The sequence below is a fragment of the Somniosus microcephalus genome, unplaced genomic scaffold, assembly GCF_052327205.1.
Source record: "Somniosus microcephalus isolate GS21.2 unplaced genomic scaffold, FLI_Smic_1.0 scaffold728, whole genome shotgun sequence".
NCBI classification, from domain to species: Eukaryota; Metazoa; Chordata; class Chondrichthyes; order Squaliformes; family Somniosidae; genus Somniosus; species Somniosus microcephalus.
The window spans coordinates 54,710-69,144 of NW_028225915.1; the positions used below are offsets into that span (position 1 = coordinate 54,710).

The 14,435-nt window shown below is 49.4% G+C and overlaps 2 protein-coding genes across 3 annotated transcripts in view; both read right to left on the reverse strand.

The window, feature by feature from the left end:
* The window catches only part of LOC147081167 (pancreatic alpha-amylase-like), a 35,157-nt gene extending 28,485 nt beyond the window's left edge, over positions 1-6,672 (reverse strand). The window contains 2 exon segments of the mRNA XM_085980924.1: positions 2,883-3,029; positions 6,332-6,672. Of these exon segments, the coding sequence (XP_085837050.1) occupies positions 2,883-3,029; positions 6,332-6,499 (315 nt within the window). The 5' untranslated portion in view covers positions 6,500-6,672.
* Positions 6,673-8,282: 1,610 nt separating this feature from the next.
* rnpc3 (RNA-binding region (RNP1, RRM) containing 3) overlaps positions 8,283-14,435 on the reverse strand; it is a 50,603-nt gene continuing 44,450 nt past the window's right edge. For both annotated transcript variants that reach the window (XM_085980923.1, XM_085980921.1), the window contains 5 exons: positions 14,048-14,142; positions 13,872-13,930; positions 12,829-12,961; positions 9,965-10,049; positions 8,283-9,858 (listed from right to left, as the gene is read on the reverse strand). In XM_085980923.1, coding sequence (XP_085837049.1) covers positions 9,984-10,049; positions 12,829-12,961; positions 13,872-13,930; positions 14,048-14,142 — 353 coding nt within the window. In that variant the 3' untranslated portion in view covers positions 8,283-9,858; positions 9,965-9,983. The remainder of the gene's footprint in view (positions 9,859-9,964; positions 10,050-12,828; positions 12,962-13,871; positions 13,931-14,047; positions 14,143-14,435) is intronic.

A 14,435-nucleotide genomic window follows, 5' to 3' on the forward strand; every position in this document is an offset into this window, starting at 1 on the left:
GCCCCTCCGACAGTGCAGCACTCCCTCAGCACTGCCCCTCCGACAGTGCGGCGCTCCCTCAGTACTGCCCCTCCGACAGTGCAGCACTCCCTCAGTACTGCCCCTCCGACAGTGCAGCACTCCCTCAGTACTGCCCCTCCGACAGTGCGGCGCTCCCTCAGTACTGCCCCTCCGACAGTGCAGCACTCCCTCAGTACTGCCCCTCCGACAGTGCAGCACTCCCTCAGCACTGCCCCTCCGACAGTGCAGCACTCCCTCAGTACTGCCCCTCCGACAGTGCAGCACTCCCTCAGTACTGCCCCTCCGACAGTGCGGCGCTCCCTCAGTACTGCCCCTCCGACAGTGCAGCACTCCCTCAGTACTGCCCCTCCGACAGTGCGGCGCTCCCTCAGTACTGCCCCTCCGACAGTGCAGCACTCCCTCAGCACTGCCCCTCCGACAGTGCAGCACTCCCTCAGTACTGCCCCTCCGACAGTGCAGCACTCCCTCAGTACTGCCCCTCCGACAGTGCGGCGCTCCCTCAGTACTGCCCCTCCGACAGTGCAGCACTCCCTCAGTACTGCCCCTCCGACAGTGCGGCGCTCCCTCAGTACTGCCCCTCCGACAGTGCGGCACTCCCTCAGTACTGCACTGGGAGTGTCGGCCTGGATTTTGTACTGAAATCCCTGGAGTGGGACTTGAACCCACGACCTGCTGACTCAGAGGCAAGAGTTCTAACCACTGAGCCACGGCTAAACGTGCATTCGATTTTAATCCAGTCGCTAAGAATACGTGGCAGGGAAGGAGAGTGACTTTACTGTAAATTGCACTGTGAATCAAAGGTTCAGTGGTGTCGTGGTTATGGTGATGAGCTAACAACCCCCAGACTGTGAGTTCAAATCTCATCGTGTCCAACTTGTGAAGTTCAATTCAATAAATCTGCTAGTTTGTCGGTTGGGATCAGGGAAAGAAATGACTTCAGTTGTTCAGAGCCTGGGTCAGACCCCATCTGGACCCTGCGTTCAGTTCAGGGCCCCGGCCCTCAGGAAGGATAGACTGGCCTTGGAGGGGGAGCGGCCCAGATTCATTGGGGCTTAAAGGATTAAATTATGAAGATAGGTTGCATAATCTTGGCTTGTATTCCCTTGAGTTTGGAAGATTAAGGGGTGATCTGATCGAGGCGTTTAAAATGTTAAAAGAATTTGATGCAAAGAAACTATTTCCTCTGGTGGGGGGAGTCCAGAACAAGGGGGCAGAACCTTACAATTAGAGCCAGGCCGTTCAGGGGTGATGTCAGGAAGCACTTCTTCACACAAAAGGCAGTGGGAATCTGGAACTCTCTCCCTCAGAGAGCTGGTGAGGCTGGGGGTCAATTGGAGCGTTCAAGACTGAGATTGGTAGATTTTTGTTGGGTACGGGTATCGAGGGATATGGAGCAACAGTGGGTAAATGGAGTGAGGTGCAGACCAGCCTCGATCTAATTGAATGGCTCGAGGGGCTGAATGGCCTCCTCCTCTTCCTAATGTCCCTATGCTGCCTTCGTGTAAAACCCAAACTGGGTGGCTGATGTCCTTCAGGGAAGGGAAGCAAACAGCACGACCCAGTCTGGGCCTATAAGTGACTCCAGTCTCACACTAGGTGGTTGAGTCTTAATGTCCTCTGGCCAACTAGAGGCGGGCAATAACTACTGCCTTGGGCAGTGTTGCCCACGTTCTGAGAACAAATAAAGTTAAAATAGATTGGGGTCATGTTTGACTTTTGGGGTCTGATCCGGAGAGGGGGTGGGGGGCAGTGTAACGGCTTGTTGACCCCCCAATTTCGGGGCTGAAGAAACCCCTCCCCGGGATTTTGAAGCCTAAGCCTCATTTCAATCTGTTTGTCTCCCCGTGGCTCGCCTGGATCGAGGCCTCAGGGACGGCCACCAGCGGAGTGTAGACTTACTTAGTAAACTTGCAGAATGGGCACATCATTGGCAAATGAATTTCGACACAGATAAGTGTAAGGTATTACATTTTGGTAAGTAATAAGGAGGTCACTTATTACTTGGAAAATAAGTGTCTAAATGGTGTAGAGGAGCAAAGGGATCTGGGAGTACAAATACACAAATCACCAAAAGTATCGACACAGGTTAATAAGGCCATAAAAAGCAAACCAAACACTAGGGTTTATTTCTAGAGGGATAGAATTGAAAAGTAGTGAAGTTATGTTAAACCTGTATCGAACCTTGGTTAGATTACACTTGGAGTACTGTGTACAGTTCTGGTCGCCATATTATAAAAAGGAGATAGAGGGACTGGAGAGGGTGCAGAGAAAATTTACAAGGATGATACCAGAACTGAGAGGTTATAACTATCAGGAAAGATTGAGGGGTGACCTAATAGAAATCTTTAAAATTATGAAAGGGTTTGATAGGGTAGAGAAGATGTTTCTACCTGTCGGTGAGACCAGAACTAGGGGCCATAAATATAAGATAGTCACTAATAAATCCAAGGGGCAATTCAGGACTTTACCCAGAGAGTGGTGAGAATGTGGAACTCGCTACCACAGGGAGTGGGTGAGGCGAATAGCAGAGATACATTTAAGGGGAAACTAGATAAAGGAATAGAAGGATACATTGATGGGGTGAGATGAAGAGGGGTGGGAGGAGGCTGGTGTGGAGCATAAACACCGGCACGGGGCAGTTGGGCCGAATGGCCTGTTTCTGTGTAAATTCTATGTAAAACAGGCGGGGGTTTTGTACACCCGACAGTCCGAGCCTTTCAAGTTGGGGTCGGCCACAATCGCTGGTGTTAACGGAGTGGTAAGGCCACCGATCCCGACCCCCTTGTGTGTAAGTTGGGTTTCCCGGGATAGGAACATGGATTACGTTGATTGGAAAGATAAGGACTGATTGACCAACTTACACCAACATTGTTGCATCTGGTCACCATGTCTCGGAATTCCTCTTCACTGCCTGATCGAGAATAAAGCCTGTAGCTGATTGGCTGGTACCTCTCCCACCAAGGTCTCCAAGGATCATTGAGGACGATGTGTTCATTGGGTGGAGAGATCTGTCACCAAGACACAAGCAGAGCAGGCTGTGATGGAATCAGAGCCGATCAAAGTTTCCGCCCCGCGTTCCTTGCTGATCGAACATATACATTCAACGATAGACGCCAAAGGACAGCACTTGTCACAAATTAATCCACATTGTTTTCAAATCCCTCCATCACCTCGCCCCCTCCCACCCTACACCCCTCCCTATCACTGTAACCCCCTCCCACCCTACACCCCTTCCCATCACTGTAACCCCCTCCCACCCTACACCCCTCCCCATCACTGTAACCCCCTCCCACCCTACACCCCTCCCTATCACTGTAACCCCCTCCCACCCTACACCCCTCCCTATCACTGTAACCCGCTCCCACCCTACACCCCTCCCTATCTCTGAAACCCCCTCCAGCCCTACACCCCTCCCTATCTCTGTAACCTGCTCCAGCCCCACAACCCTCCGAGATCTCTGCGCTCCTCCAATTCTGGCCTCTTGCGCATCCACGATTTTAATCACTCCACCATTGGCGGCCGTGCCTTCAGCTGCCTGGGCCCCAAGCTCTGGAATTCCCTCCCTAAACCTCTCTCCTCCTTTAAGACGCTCCTTAAAACCTGCCTCTTTGACCAAGTTTTCGGTCACCTGCCCTAATATCTCATGTGGCTCGGTGTCAATCTTTGTCTGATAAATCGCTCCTGTGAAGCACCTTGGGACAGTTTTACTATGTTAAAGGCGCTATATAAATGCAAGTTGTCGTTGAAGTGTTGGGGTGAATTTTCTTGTGGAGAAGTGACTCAGTCCTGAATAGTTAAGGACTGATGCACGTCTGTATCCCAGTGTAGAATGCTGGGCTTTCTGATCAGGGAAAGCAGGCGGGGCTCTGTGACACTAACACTTCGCCCATTCTTCTGCCGTCTTTTCCCACCCGTTTTTCGGGGCGCTGCGTGAACACGATGCTGGGTGCCCCATTTTCTGCCACACCCGCCTTCTCGTTGCTTTATGTAAAACAGGCGCCCAGGGTGTGGTAAACCACGTTCACTATTGTATCACTGTTAGTAGTTAGCACTGTTCACCACTGTTCGTTATAACTGTATCACTGACCACTATTGTATCACGGTACGAGGTCGCCTCTTGCCACACTGCTATACCTGGGATGACCACTGCCGACTCCGCCTTGGCTCCACCCACCAGGCCAGGTATAAAGGTGAGCGACTGGCTGGTATTCCTCCTGCTTGGATCGGATCACCCACGAGAGTGGGCTCTGTTATTTAGTCAATAAAAACCTTTAGTCACCTTCGTAACTCTTCGCCTTTTATTGGAGGAATTGATAGGTATATCACAGGGTTGCTAGGTTACCCAGCCAAAGGCGGAAGGGGCCTTAAAGAGGCCCAGCGTCAACTTTTTGCAGCAGCAGTTTCAGACTTATTTCTGGCTCGTTTCGGAAGGTTCATTGTTTCATTCGCTGCTGCCAATCATGGTGTCATTTGCAGAGGCGCTGATATTTCCCCCCCCCCCAATCTCCATTTCACACAAGGCACAATGGGGTTCCAGGCTGATACCTGGGATGGCAGGAATGACGTATGAGGAGAGATTGGGTCGATTGGGCTTGTACTCGCTGGAGTTTAGAAGAATGAGAATGGATCTCATTGAAACTTATAAAATTCTAACAGGACTGGACAGGCTAGATGCAGGAAGGATGTTCCTGATGGTCGGGGAGCCCAGAACCAGGGGTTACAGTCTAAAGATAAGGGGTAAACCATTTAGGACAGAGATGAGGAGGAATTTCTTCACCCAGAGAGTGGTGAACCTGTGGAATTCACTACCACAGAAGACAGTTGAGGCCAATTCATTAAATATATTCAAGAAGGAGTTAGATATATTTCTTAAGGCTAAAGGGATCAAGGGATATGGGGAGGAGGCAGGGACAGGGTACTGAGTTTAGATGATCAGCCATGATCTCATTGAATGGCGGAGCAGGCTTGAGGGGCCGAATGGCCGACTCCTGCTCCTATCTTCTATGTTTCTATGTTCCGATTGGCAATTCCCCTGGTTTTCTTTCTCGAATGAAAATGACATGCAAGTCACAGAGATTGAGAAAACAATCAGAGGTTGTTTACCAACACCCAATTACTGGTGACCTCCACCTTAAGACAAGGCTGCGGAAACAAGGTCCCTTCGTCCATCTTTCAGTCACACAGTAGCGCCGGACTCAAGAACTCAGAATCAGACAGCACAGGAGGAGGCCATTCGGCCCATCGTGCCTGCTCTTTGAAAGAGCTCTCCAATTAGTCCCACTCCCTGCTCTTTCCCCACAGCCCTGCAAGTTTCTCCCCTTCCAGTATTTCTCCAATTCCCTTTTGAAAGTTCCTATTGAATCTGCTTCCACTGCCCTTTCAGGCAACGCATTCCAGATCACAACAACTCGCTGTAAAAACATTCTCATCTCCCCTCTGGTTCTTTTGCCAATTCCCTTCACTCTGTGTCCTCTGGTTACCGACCCTCCTGACACTGGATACAGTTTCTCCTTATTTACTCGATCAAAACCGTTCATGATTTTGAACACCTCTATTAAATCTCCTCTTAACCTTCTCTGCTCCAAGGAGAACAGTCCCAGCTTCTCCAGTCTCTCCACATAACTGAAGTCCCTCATCCCTGGTACCATTCCAGTAAATCTCCTCCGCACCCTCTCCAAGAACTTGGCATCCTTCCTAAACTGCGGTGCCCAGAATTGGACAGACTTTAATCCTGTCTCACCGTAGGTATTTAATCATTAATTGGACATACTTCAACTGAGGCCTAAGTAGTGTTTCATAAAGGTTAAGCCCAACTTCCTTGCTGTTGTGCTCTATGCCAAGGATTCCGTATGCCTTAACAGCCTTACCAACTTGTCCTGCCACCTTCAAAGATTTGTGTACGTACACCCCCAGGTCTAACTGTTCCTGCACCCCCTTTAAAATTGTACCTTTTAGCTTATGTTGCCTCTCTTCTTCATATCAAAAGGAATTACTTCAGACTTCTTTCTCTATGTTAACTTTCATGTGCCACGGGTCTGCCCATTTCACCAGTCCGTCAGTGTCTTCCTGGAGTCTGTTACAATCCTCCTCACTGTTTACTACATTTCCAAGTTTTGTTTCATCTGCAAACAGCTTCTCCAGTCGCTCCATATAACTGAAGTCCCTCATCCTTGGCACCAATCTAGTAAATTTCCGTTTAACCTTCTCTGCTCCAAGGAGAATGACCCCAGCATCTGCAGTCTCTCTACTTTACACTAGAGAAAGACATTGGGGAAGGATTGGAACAAAAAATGGACACCACCGCGCCTACCTGAACAGCCCCGAATCCATTGGGGGCTAAATAACGCTCACACTCGGCCGCAATATCCGTCCAGCGCCACTCAAATAAATGAACAATCGATGTCCGGTTGGGTAGGGTATGGGGGTCGTACTGTGCCAAGCACCCTCCGAGGAATGCCAACAGAGCCAGGACCTTCATCTTCACTGCAGGGTTGGCTGGCTGGGCTCAGAAGCTCACAATTTATACTCTTTTACGATATTTGCTCAAATAATTAATAACCGTAATCAGAGTTTTCCAGGTAACAGAAACGGCAACAATGAAAGAAAACAGCACTGATAAAGGCCGTGGACAGCTGGATAATAACTACAACTGTCTCACACCTGTTTACTTTGAATCGCTACCCAATGTATGTTTGCATTTACTGAGCATTAATGATTAACCAATAAAGTGGAAAATTAGATCAACAAATAGCGGTCATTTACCTGAAGCGCACTTGTGTCCACACAATGTCCAGCACAGAAACAGGCCATTCGGCCCGAGCCGGTGTTTATGCTCCGGGTAAAATAGGTACAACTTCTCAGTTCTGCAATTCCAGTTCTTCTTGAAGTATAGTCACTGTTGTAATTTAGGAAACGCAGTAGCCAATTTGTACACAGCAAACTCCCAGAAACAGCAATGTGATAATGACCAGATAATATGTTGATTGAGGGATATTACAACAGTGACCACACTCCAAAAGTACTTCATTGGCTGTAAAGCGCTTGGAGACGTCCGGTGGTTGTGAAAGGCGCTGTAGAAATGCAAGTAATTCTTTTCCTAATTACTGGCCAGGACACCGGGGATAACTCCCCTGCTCTTCTATTTAGTGCCACAAGGGGGCAGCTGGGTCCTCGGTTTAACGTCTCATCCAGGAGTAACGGTACGTGCGGGACTGGCAGCCATGGTACAGGCGGGACCGGGGACAGGGGTCACGGTAGAGGGGGGACGAGGGGTATGCAACAAGCGGGAGCAGGGGGGGTGCACAGACAGGCGGGACCGGGAACGGCAGTGACCAGATATTATGTTGATTGAGGGATAAATATTGGCCAGGACACTGGGGATAACTCACCTGCTCTTCTTCGAAATAGTGCCACGAGGGGGCAGACGGGGCCTCGGTTTAACTTCTCATTCACGGGAGCCATGGTACGGGCGGGACTGGGGGACACGGTACAGGTGGGAGTGGGGCCATGGTCCGGGTGGGATCGGGGACGGGGGGCCACGGTACGGGCGGGACAGGGGCCACGGTACAGGTGGGAGTGGGGCCACGGTACAGGCGGGAGTGGGGCCATGGTCCGGGCGGGATTGGGGACGGGGGGGGGGGTGCCACGGTACAGGCGGGAGTGGGGCCATGGTCCGGGCGGGATTGGGGACGGGGGACGGGGTGCCACGGTACAGGCGGGAGTGGGGCCATGGTCCGGGCGGGATTGGGGACGGGGGGGGGGGGGGGGGGGGGTGCCACGGTACAGGCGGGAGTGGGGCCATGGTCCGGGCGGGATTGGGGACGGGGGGGGGGGGTGCCACGGTACAGGCGGGAGTGGGGCCATGGTCCGGGCGGGATCGGGGACGGGTGGTCACGGTACGGGCAGGACGGGGGCCACGGTACAGGTGGGAGTGGGGCCATGGTCCGGGCGGGATTGGGGACGGGGGTCACGGTACAGATGGGAGTGAGGCTATGGTCCAGGCGGGATCGGGGACGGGGGTCACGGGGGATGGGAGCCACTCTAGAATTGCAATTCAGTATCAAAAGGATCAGACACGACACGGGCAAAACTTAGTTTCTATGTGATATGGGGAGAAGGCAGGGACAGGGTACTGAATTTGGATGATCAGCCATGATCTCATTGAATGGCGGAGCAGGCTCGAGGGGCCGAATGGCCTACTCCTGCTCCTATCTTCTATGTTAGCAACACAACGAAAACAAAACCAGCTCGAACAAAAATAATTCTGTAACATCAACTTTTACTTTTATTGAATATATACATTCATTTGACGGCAAGCACTGAGAATCCAACGCTTGACTAGTCATTGACACTTTCACAAAGTTAAATAAACAGTATTTCACATACGATGCGGATTGACGGAGCGAGGATTTCGATGCAGTGTCTGCTGTCGTCTCCCGGTTGAATATTCCTCTGTGCTGGCCGTGACCAATAAACACTCTGCCAGAACCCAAACCGCAACACTGGAGGTGAAGGAAACAGAGCACCGACAAACACCACACCCCTCGCTCACCCTCAGAGCGACTGTCCTTCAACATTCCTGAACACAGGGGGATAGCGGACGCTGGAAACACACGGCAGATATTCTGAGATGTTCTCGTGACAAAAGGGTTTTCCATTCACCTCGTAGAAGAATTCACAAGGACGATACCAGGACTGAGAGGTTATAACTACCTGGAAAAATTGAACAGGCTGGGGCTCTTTTCTCTATGAAAGAGAAGGTTGAGGGGGTGACTTGATCGAGGCCTTTAAGATTGTGAAAGGGTTTAAGAACATAAGAAATAAGAGCAGGAGTTGGCCATATGCTGTTATGGCAAAATGAGACTGTAATGCCCGTATCTGATATCTGAAGGCAGGAGGACCCTCCAAGGCCAGGCTGGAGGGCTGCAGCACGGCCATGCTCTTCTTTGACTTTGGGTAAATAGAGCATGTTAAAGAAAGTGACTGGACAGGACACCAGGGATTGTGCTGTCAATGTGATCTCCTGGACTAGTCTCCACCTGCCAAAGGGCTCGGAGAGAAAACCCCCCCCCCCCGCTAATTAGCTGGGGTTTAATCTGGTTTTCTCCCAGGGGATGTACATGATGGGTGGGGAAGAGTCTGAAACGCGAGGCGTGGGACATTAGCACTGGATGGACCAGTGGGTAAGTTTCTATCCGACATCTTCGCATGTCCTGACTGTACCAGCAGTGAAAACTTTCAATTCCTCTTTTACTTATTTAAAAAAGAATTTCCCCCGCCAATTGGGTTGGTGCTTGTGTTCTTGATCCAAAAGGGTTTCAAACACCCTTGAAAATCGTTCCCTATTTTTCCTTATATTATTACTGGGGCGAGCGATTTGACATTCAGATCTGACATCATGGCAGCCTCCGTGAGTTCCTGATGCTAAAATCGCAGTTTTCAGGATGCACGTCGTGCTACAACCAGCAAGTGTTAAGGGTAAGGGTGTGGGCGTGGGCACGTGCGTGCGGTGTCTTGCTGCGGCGAACTGCTTACAAATCACAGCGGCTAAAAGTATTTTTAAAAAGTGCTTTTCATTCAGCGGATGATCAGAACTGGTCAGCTGGGGGTTATCAATCTTTCAGGTGGACAGGAAAATAAACACAAGGCCCCGACTGCGAGCTGGGACGCCGCCCGGTTCCCCGCACACGCTCCGTGACTGAATGGGAGGAACACCAATTCTGGGTTTTTGCAATGCATTACTTTTTGTTTTTATATAAAGGATACATTATAAAGGATACATTGAATTTATCATTCCCCCAAATTGATGAGCAGGGCTTTTACTGTACACAGTGTGAACTGCAACCAAGAGAAAAGAAACAAGACATCAACTAGCCTCAGAACCTTGGTCTCAGAGTGACGTCGGGGTGAAATGCTAAGTCAACGAGCACAGCAAGAGACCCACCGTATGGACCCTCCGATCCTCACTTTCCTCGGCCTCTCTTGCTCTCCGATGAATCTTGCTTCGGCCGTGCGGAGCGGGCAAATTGCTGTAAAGCCGCTAAGGACCAACGTTGGGTACAATTGAAGAGGCAACAACAACTTGCATTTATATAGCGCCTTTTAACGTAGTAAAATGCCCCAAGGTGCTGCACAGGAGCGTAAATCAGAGCAGCAGTTGACACCGAGCCACATAAGGAGATTCTGGGGCACCCCCCGTTCAGTCCGCAAGCGTGACCCCGAGCTTCCGGTCGCCTTTCACATTAATTTGACGCTCCACTTCCACTCTGACCTCTCAGTCCTTGGCCTCTTACACTCTTCCAATGAAGCTCGAGGAACAGCACCTCAATCTTTCGATTTAACGCTTTAAAGCTTTTTGGACTCAACATCGAGTTCAACAGTTTCAGATCATAACCTCTGCCCCTATTATTTCCCCAGACAGCAGCTGTTGGCAATGATTCGGTTATTCACATTTACACCTCCTCTAGACCCATCTTGTGTTCCTTTGCTTGTCCCATTACCGCCCCCTCTTGCCTCGCACCATCATCCCTTTTTGTCATTTAATCTCTCCCGCCTTCCACCTTCCCTTTCGTTCTTTCCTTCCCTCCCCCCTTTCTCTGCCTCTTGCACTTGCTTAAAAACCTGCTCCATCTCCAACCTTTTCCCGTTCTGATAGAAACATAGAAGATAGGAGCAGGAGTCGGCCATTCGGCCCCTCGAGCCTGCTCCGCCATTCAATGCGATCATGGCTGATCATCCAAATTCAGTACCCTGTCCCTGCTTTCTCTCCATATCCCTGGATCCCTTTAGCCTTAAGAAATATATCTAACTCCTTCTTGAATATATTTAATGAATTGGCCTCTACTGCCTTCTGTGGTAGAGAATTCCACAGGTTCACCACTCTCTGGGTGAAGAAATTCCTCACCTCTGTCCTAAATGGCTTACCCCTTATCCTTAGACTGTGACCCCTGGTTCTGGACTCCCCTGCCAGCGGGAACATCCTTCCTGCATCTAGTCTGTCCAGTCCTGTAGAATTTTATAAGTTTCAATGAGATCCCCTCTCATTCTTCTAAACTCCAGCGAGTATAAGCCCAATCGACCCAATCTCTCCTCATACGTCATTCCTGCCATCCCAGGTATCAGCCTGGTGAATCTTTGCTGCACTCCCTCCATGGCAAGAACATCCTCCCTCAGATAAGGCGACCAAAACTGCACACAATGCTCAAGATGTGGTCTCACCAAGGCCCTGTACAACTGCAGCATGACATACTTCACAGAATCACAGAATCACCACAGTGCAGATAGAGGCCATTTCGGCCCATCGAGCCTGCACCGACACATATCCCACCCTATCCCCGTAACCTCACATATTTAACCCCCTAACACTAAGGGTCAATTTATCATAGCCAAATCAACCTAACCCGCACATCCTGTACTCGAACCCTCTCGCTACGAAGGCCAACATACCATTTGCCTTCTTTACCGCCTGCTGCACCTACATACTTACCTTCAGCGACTGGTGCACAAGGACACCCAGGTCTCGTTGCACTTCCCCTTCTCCCAATCTATTGCCGTTCAGATAATAATCTGCCTTCCTGTTTTTGCCACCAAAGTGGATAACCTCGCATTTATCCACATTATACTGCATCTGCCATATCACCCAACCTGTCCAAATCATACTGGAGTTTCTTGGCATCCTCCTCACAGCACACACGCCCACCCAGCTTTGTGTCGTCTGCAAACTTGGAGATATTACATCTAGTTCCCTCGTCTAGATCATTTATATTGTGAATAGCTGGGGTCCTAGGACCGATCCCTGCGGTACCCCACTAGTCACTGCCTGCCACTCGGAAAAAGACCCGTTTATTCCAACTCTTTGCTTCCTGTCTGCCAACCAGTTCTCTATCCAAGTCAGTACCTTGCCCCCAATCCCATGTGCTTTAACTTTACACGCTAATCTCTTATGCGGGACCGTATCGAAAGCCTTCTGAAAGTCCAAATACACCGCATCCACTGGTTCTCCCTTATCTATTTTGCCAGTTACATCCTCAAAAAATTCCAGTAGATTAGTCAAGCACGATTTACCTTTTGTAAATCCATGTTGACTTTGTCCGATCCTGGCACTGTTTTCCAAGTGCTCTGCTAGTACATCTTTTATAATGGACTCTAGCATTTTCCCCACTACCGATGTCAGGCTTACCGGTCTGTAATTCCCCGTTTTCTCTCTACCACCTTTTTTGAATAGTGGGGTTGCATTAGCTACCCGCCAATCCATGGGAACTGTTCCAGAATCTATAGAATTTTGGAAGATGACCAGCAATGCATCTACTATTTCTAGGGCCACTTCCTTAAGTACCCTAGGATGTAGATTATCAAGCCCTGGGGATTTATCGGCCTTCAATCCCGTCAATTTCCCTACAAATACTGATTTCTATCAGTTCCTCCCTCTCATTAGACCGTATGTTCCCCGACATCTCTGGGAGGTTATTTGTGTCCTCCTTTGTGAAGACAGAACCAAAGTATGTATTTAATTGGTCTGCCATTTCTTTGTTCCCCATTATTTGGCTATGATAAATTGACCCTTAGGGTTAGGGAATTAAATACGTGGGGTTACGGGAACAGGGTGGGATGTGTGTCGGTGCAGGCTCGATGGGCCGAAATGGCCTCTATCTGCACTGTAGATTCTGTGATTCTGTGATTATAAATTCCCCTGATTCTGACTGCAAGGGACCTACGCTTGACTTCACCAATCTTTTTCCCTTTACATATCTGGAGCACATTCATTCCCCAGCGATCATTATAATCCCCCGCTGTTCAATGAAAGGATACGACCACCATTGGTTTCTCATTGAGAACGAACCCGTTTACTTCCTTCAGGGCCTTGGCTGCTGCCTTCTCATTGGGAAGTCCAACGAAAGCTTGTCCCTTCATCCGCCCCTCTTTCATCAATCGGATGTCGAACCTGCGAAGGCAAAAGAACAGCTTTTAAAATCACCCGTCATTCAAATACAAAACAAAAAGAGAAATTGGTTTCTTCTTCAGACAGTCACTCACTGTCCTTTTCCAAACAGGGGAACTAAATGGGCTCGCTGACCTACACAGGCTCCCAGTCCGGCAAAGCCTCTATTTTAAAATTCTCATCCTTGTTTTCAAATCCGTGTGGCCTTGCGCCCCCCCTATCTCTGTAACCACCTCCAGCCCTACAACCACCCCCCCCTCCCGAGATCTCTGCACTCCTCCAATTCTGGCCTCTTGTCCATCTCCCACTCCCTTCGTCTCACCATTGGCGGCCGTGCCTTCAGCCGCCTGGGCCCCAAGCACTGGAATTCCCTCCCAAACCTCTCTCCGCCTTTAAGCTTCTCCTTAAAACCTGTCCTAATGTCGCCATATGTGGCTCGGTGTCACTACTCATTTTTTTGTCCGATTGCGCTCCAGTGAAGCACCTTGGGACGTTTTCTTACTTTAAAAGGTGCTATATAAATGCAAGTTGCTGCTGTAAACAGGAAAATAAATTCAATGTGACAGGGAGGGTTTCATAACGTTAACATTTTAGTTCAATTGCCAATCAATAAAAAAGGCTTGCATTTATATAGCGCCTTTCACGACTGCAGGGCGTCCCAAAGCGCTTTACAGCCAATGAAGTACTATTGAAGTGTCATCAATGATGTAAAGTAGGAAACGAGACAGCCAATTTGCACACAGCAAGCTCCCACAATGACCAGCAATGTGATAATGACCAGATAATCTGTTTTAGTGTCAGCCTGGATTATGTGCTCAGGTCTCTAGAGTGGGGCTCACAACCATAAGTCTATTTCGATATATACACGTTGAAATAAAGACTCTGTCAGTGAAACAGGACGACGGTCTCTTACATGTTCCTTTCAGCTTGCGATGAGAAATCGACGTATCTGCCGAAGATGAACTTCAAGTCCTGGAACGAGATCAAAGTGTGAAAATACCAATGCACAAACTTCGCAACTCAATCTTACTGAAGTTGCATTTTTAAAAAAAAGCAACTAGCGACGGGTGGAGTTGCAAGAGAGATTACCTTCTCTTCAGCTTGCTTAGACAGATTCTTTACGTACAGTCGACAGGTTGGCTCGCCAGGATTGTAATTCTTGAACATTGACATGCTCTCTATTTCTGTAAGAAATAAAACCCATCAAACTACATATCGACATATGGGATGGCAGGAATGACGTATGAGAGGAGATTGGGTCGATTGGGCTTATGCTCGCTGGAGTTTAGAAGAATGAGAGGGGATCTCATTGAAACTTATAAAATTCTAACAGGACTGGACAGACTAGATACAGGAAGGATGTTCCTGATGGTCGGGGAGTCCAGAACCAGGGGTCACAGTCTAAGGATAAGGGGTAACCCATTTAGGACAGAGATGAGGAGGAATTTCTTCACCCAGAGAGTGGTGAACCTGTGGA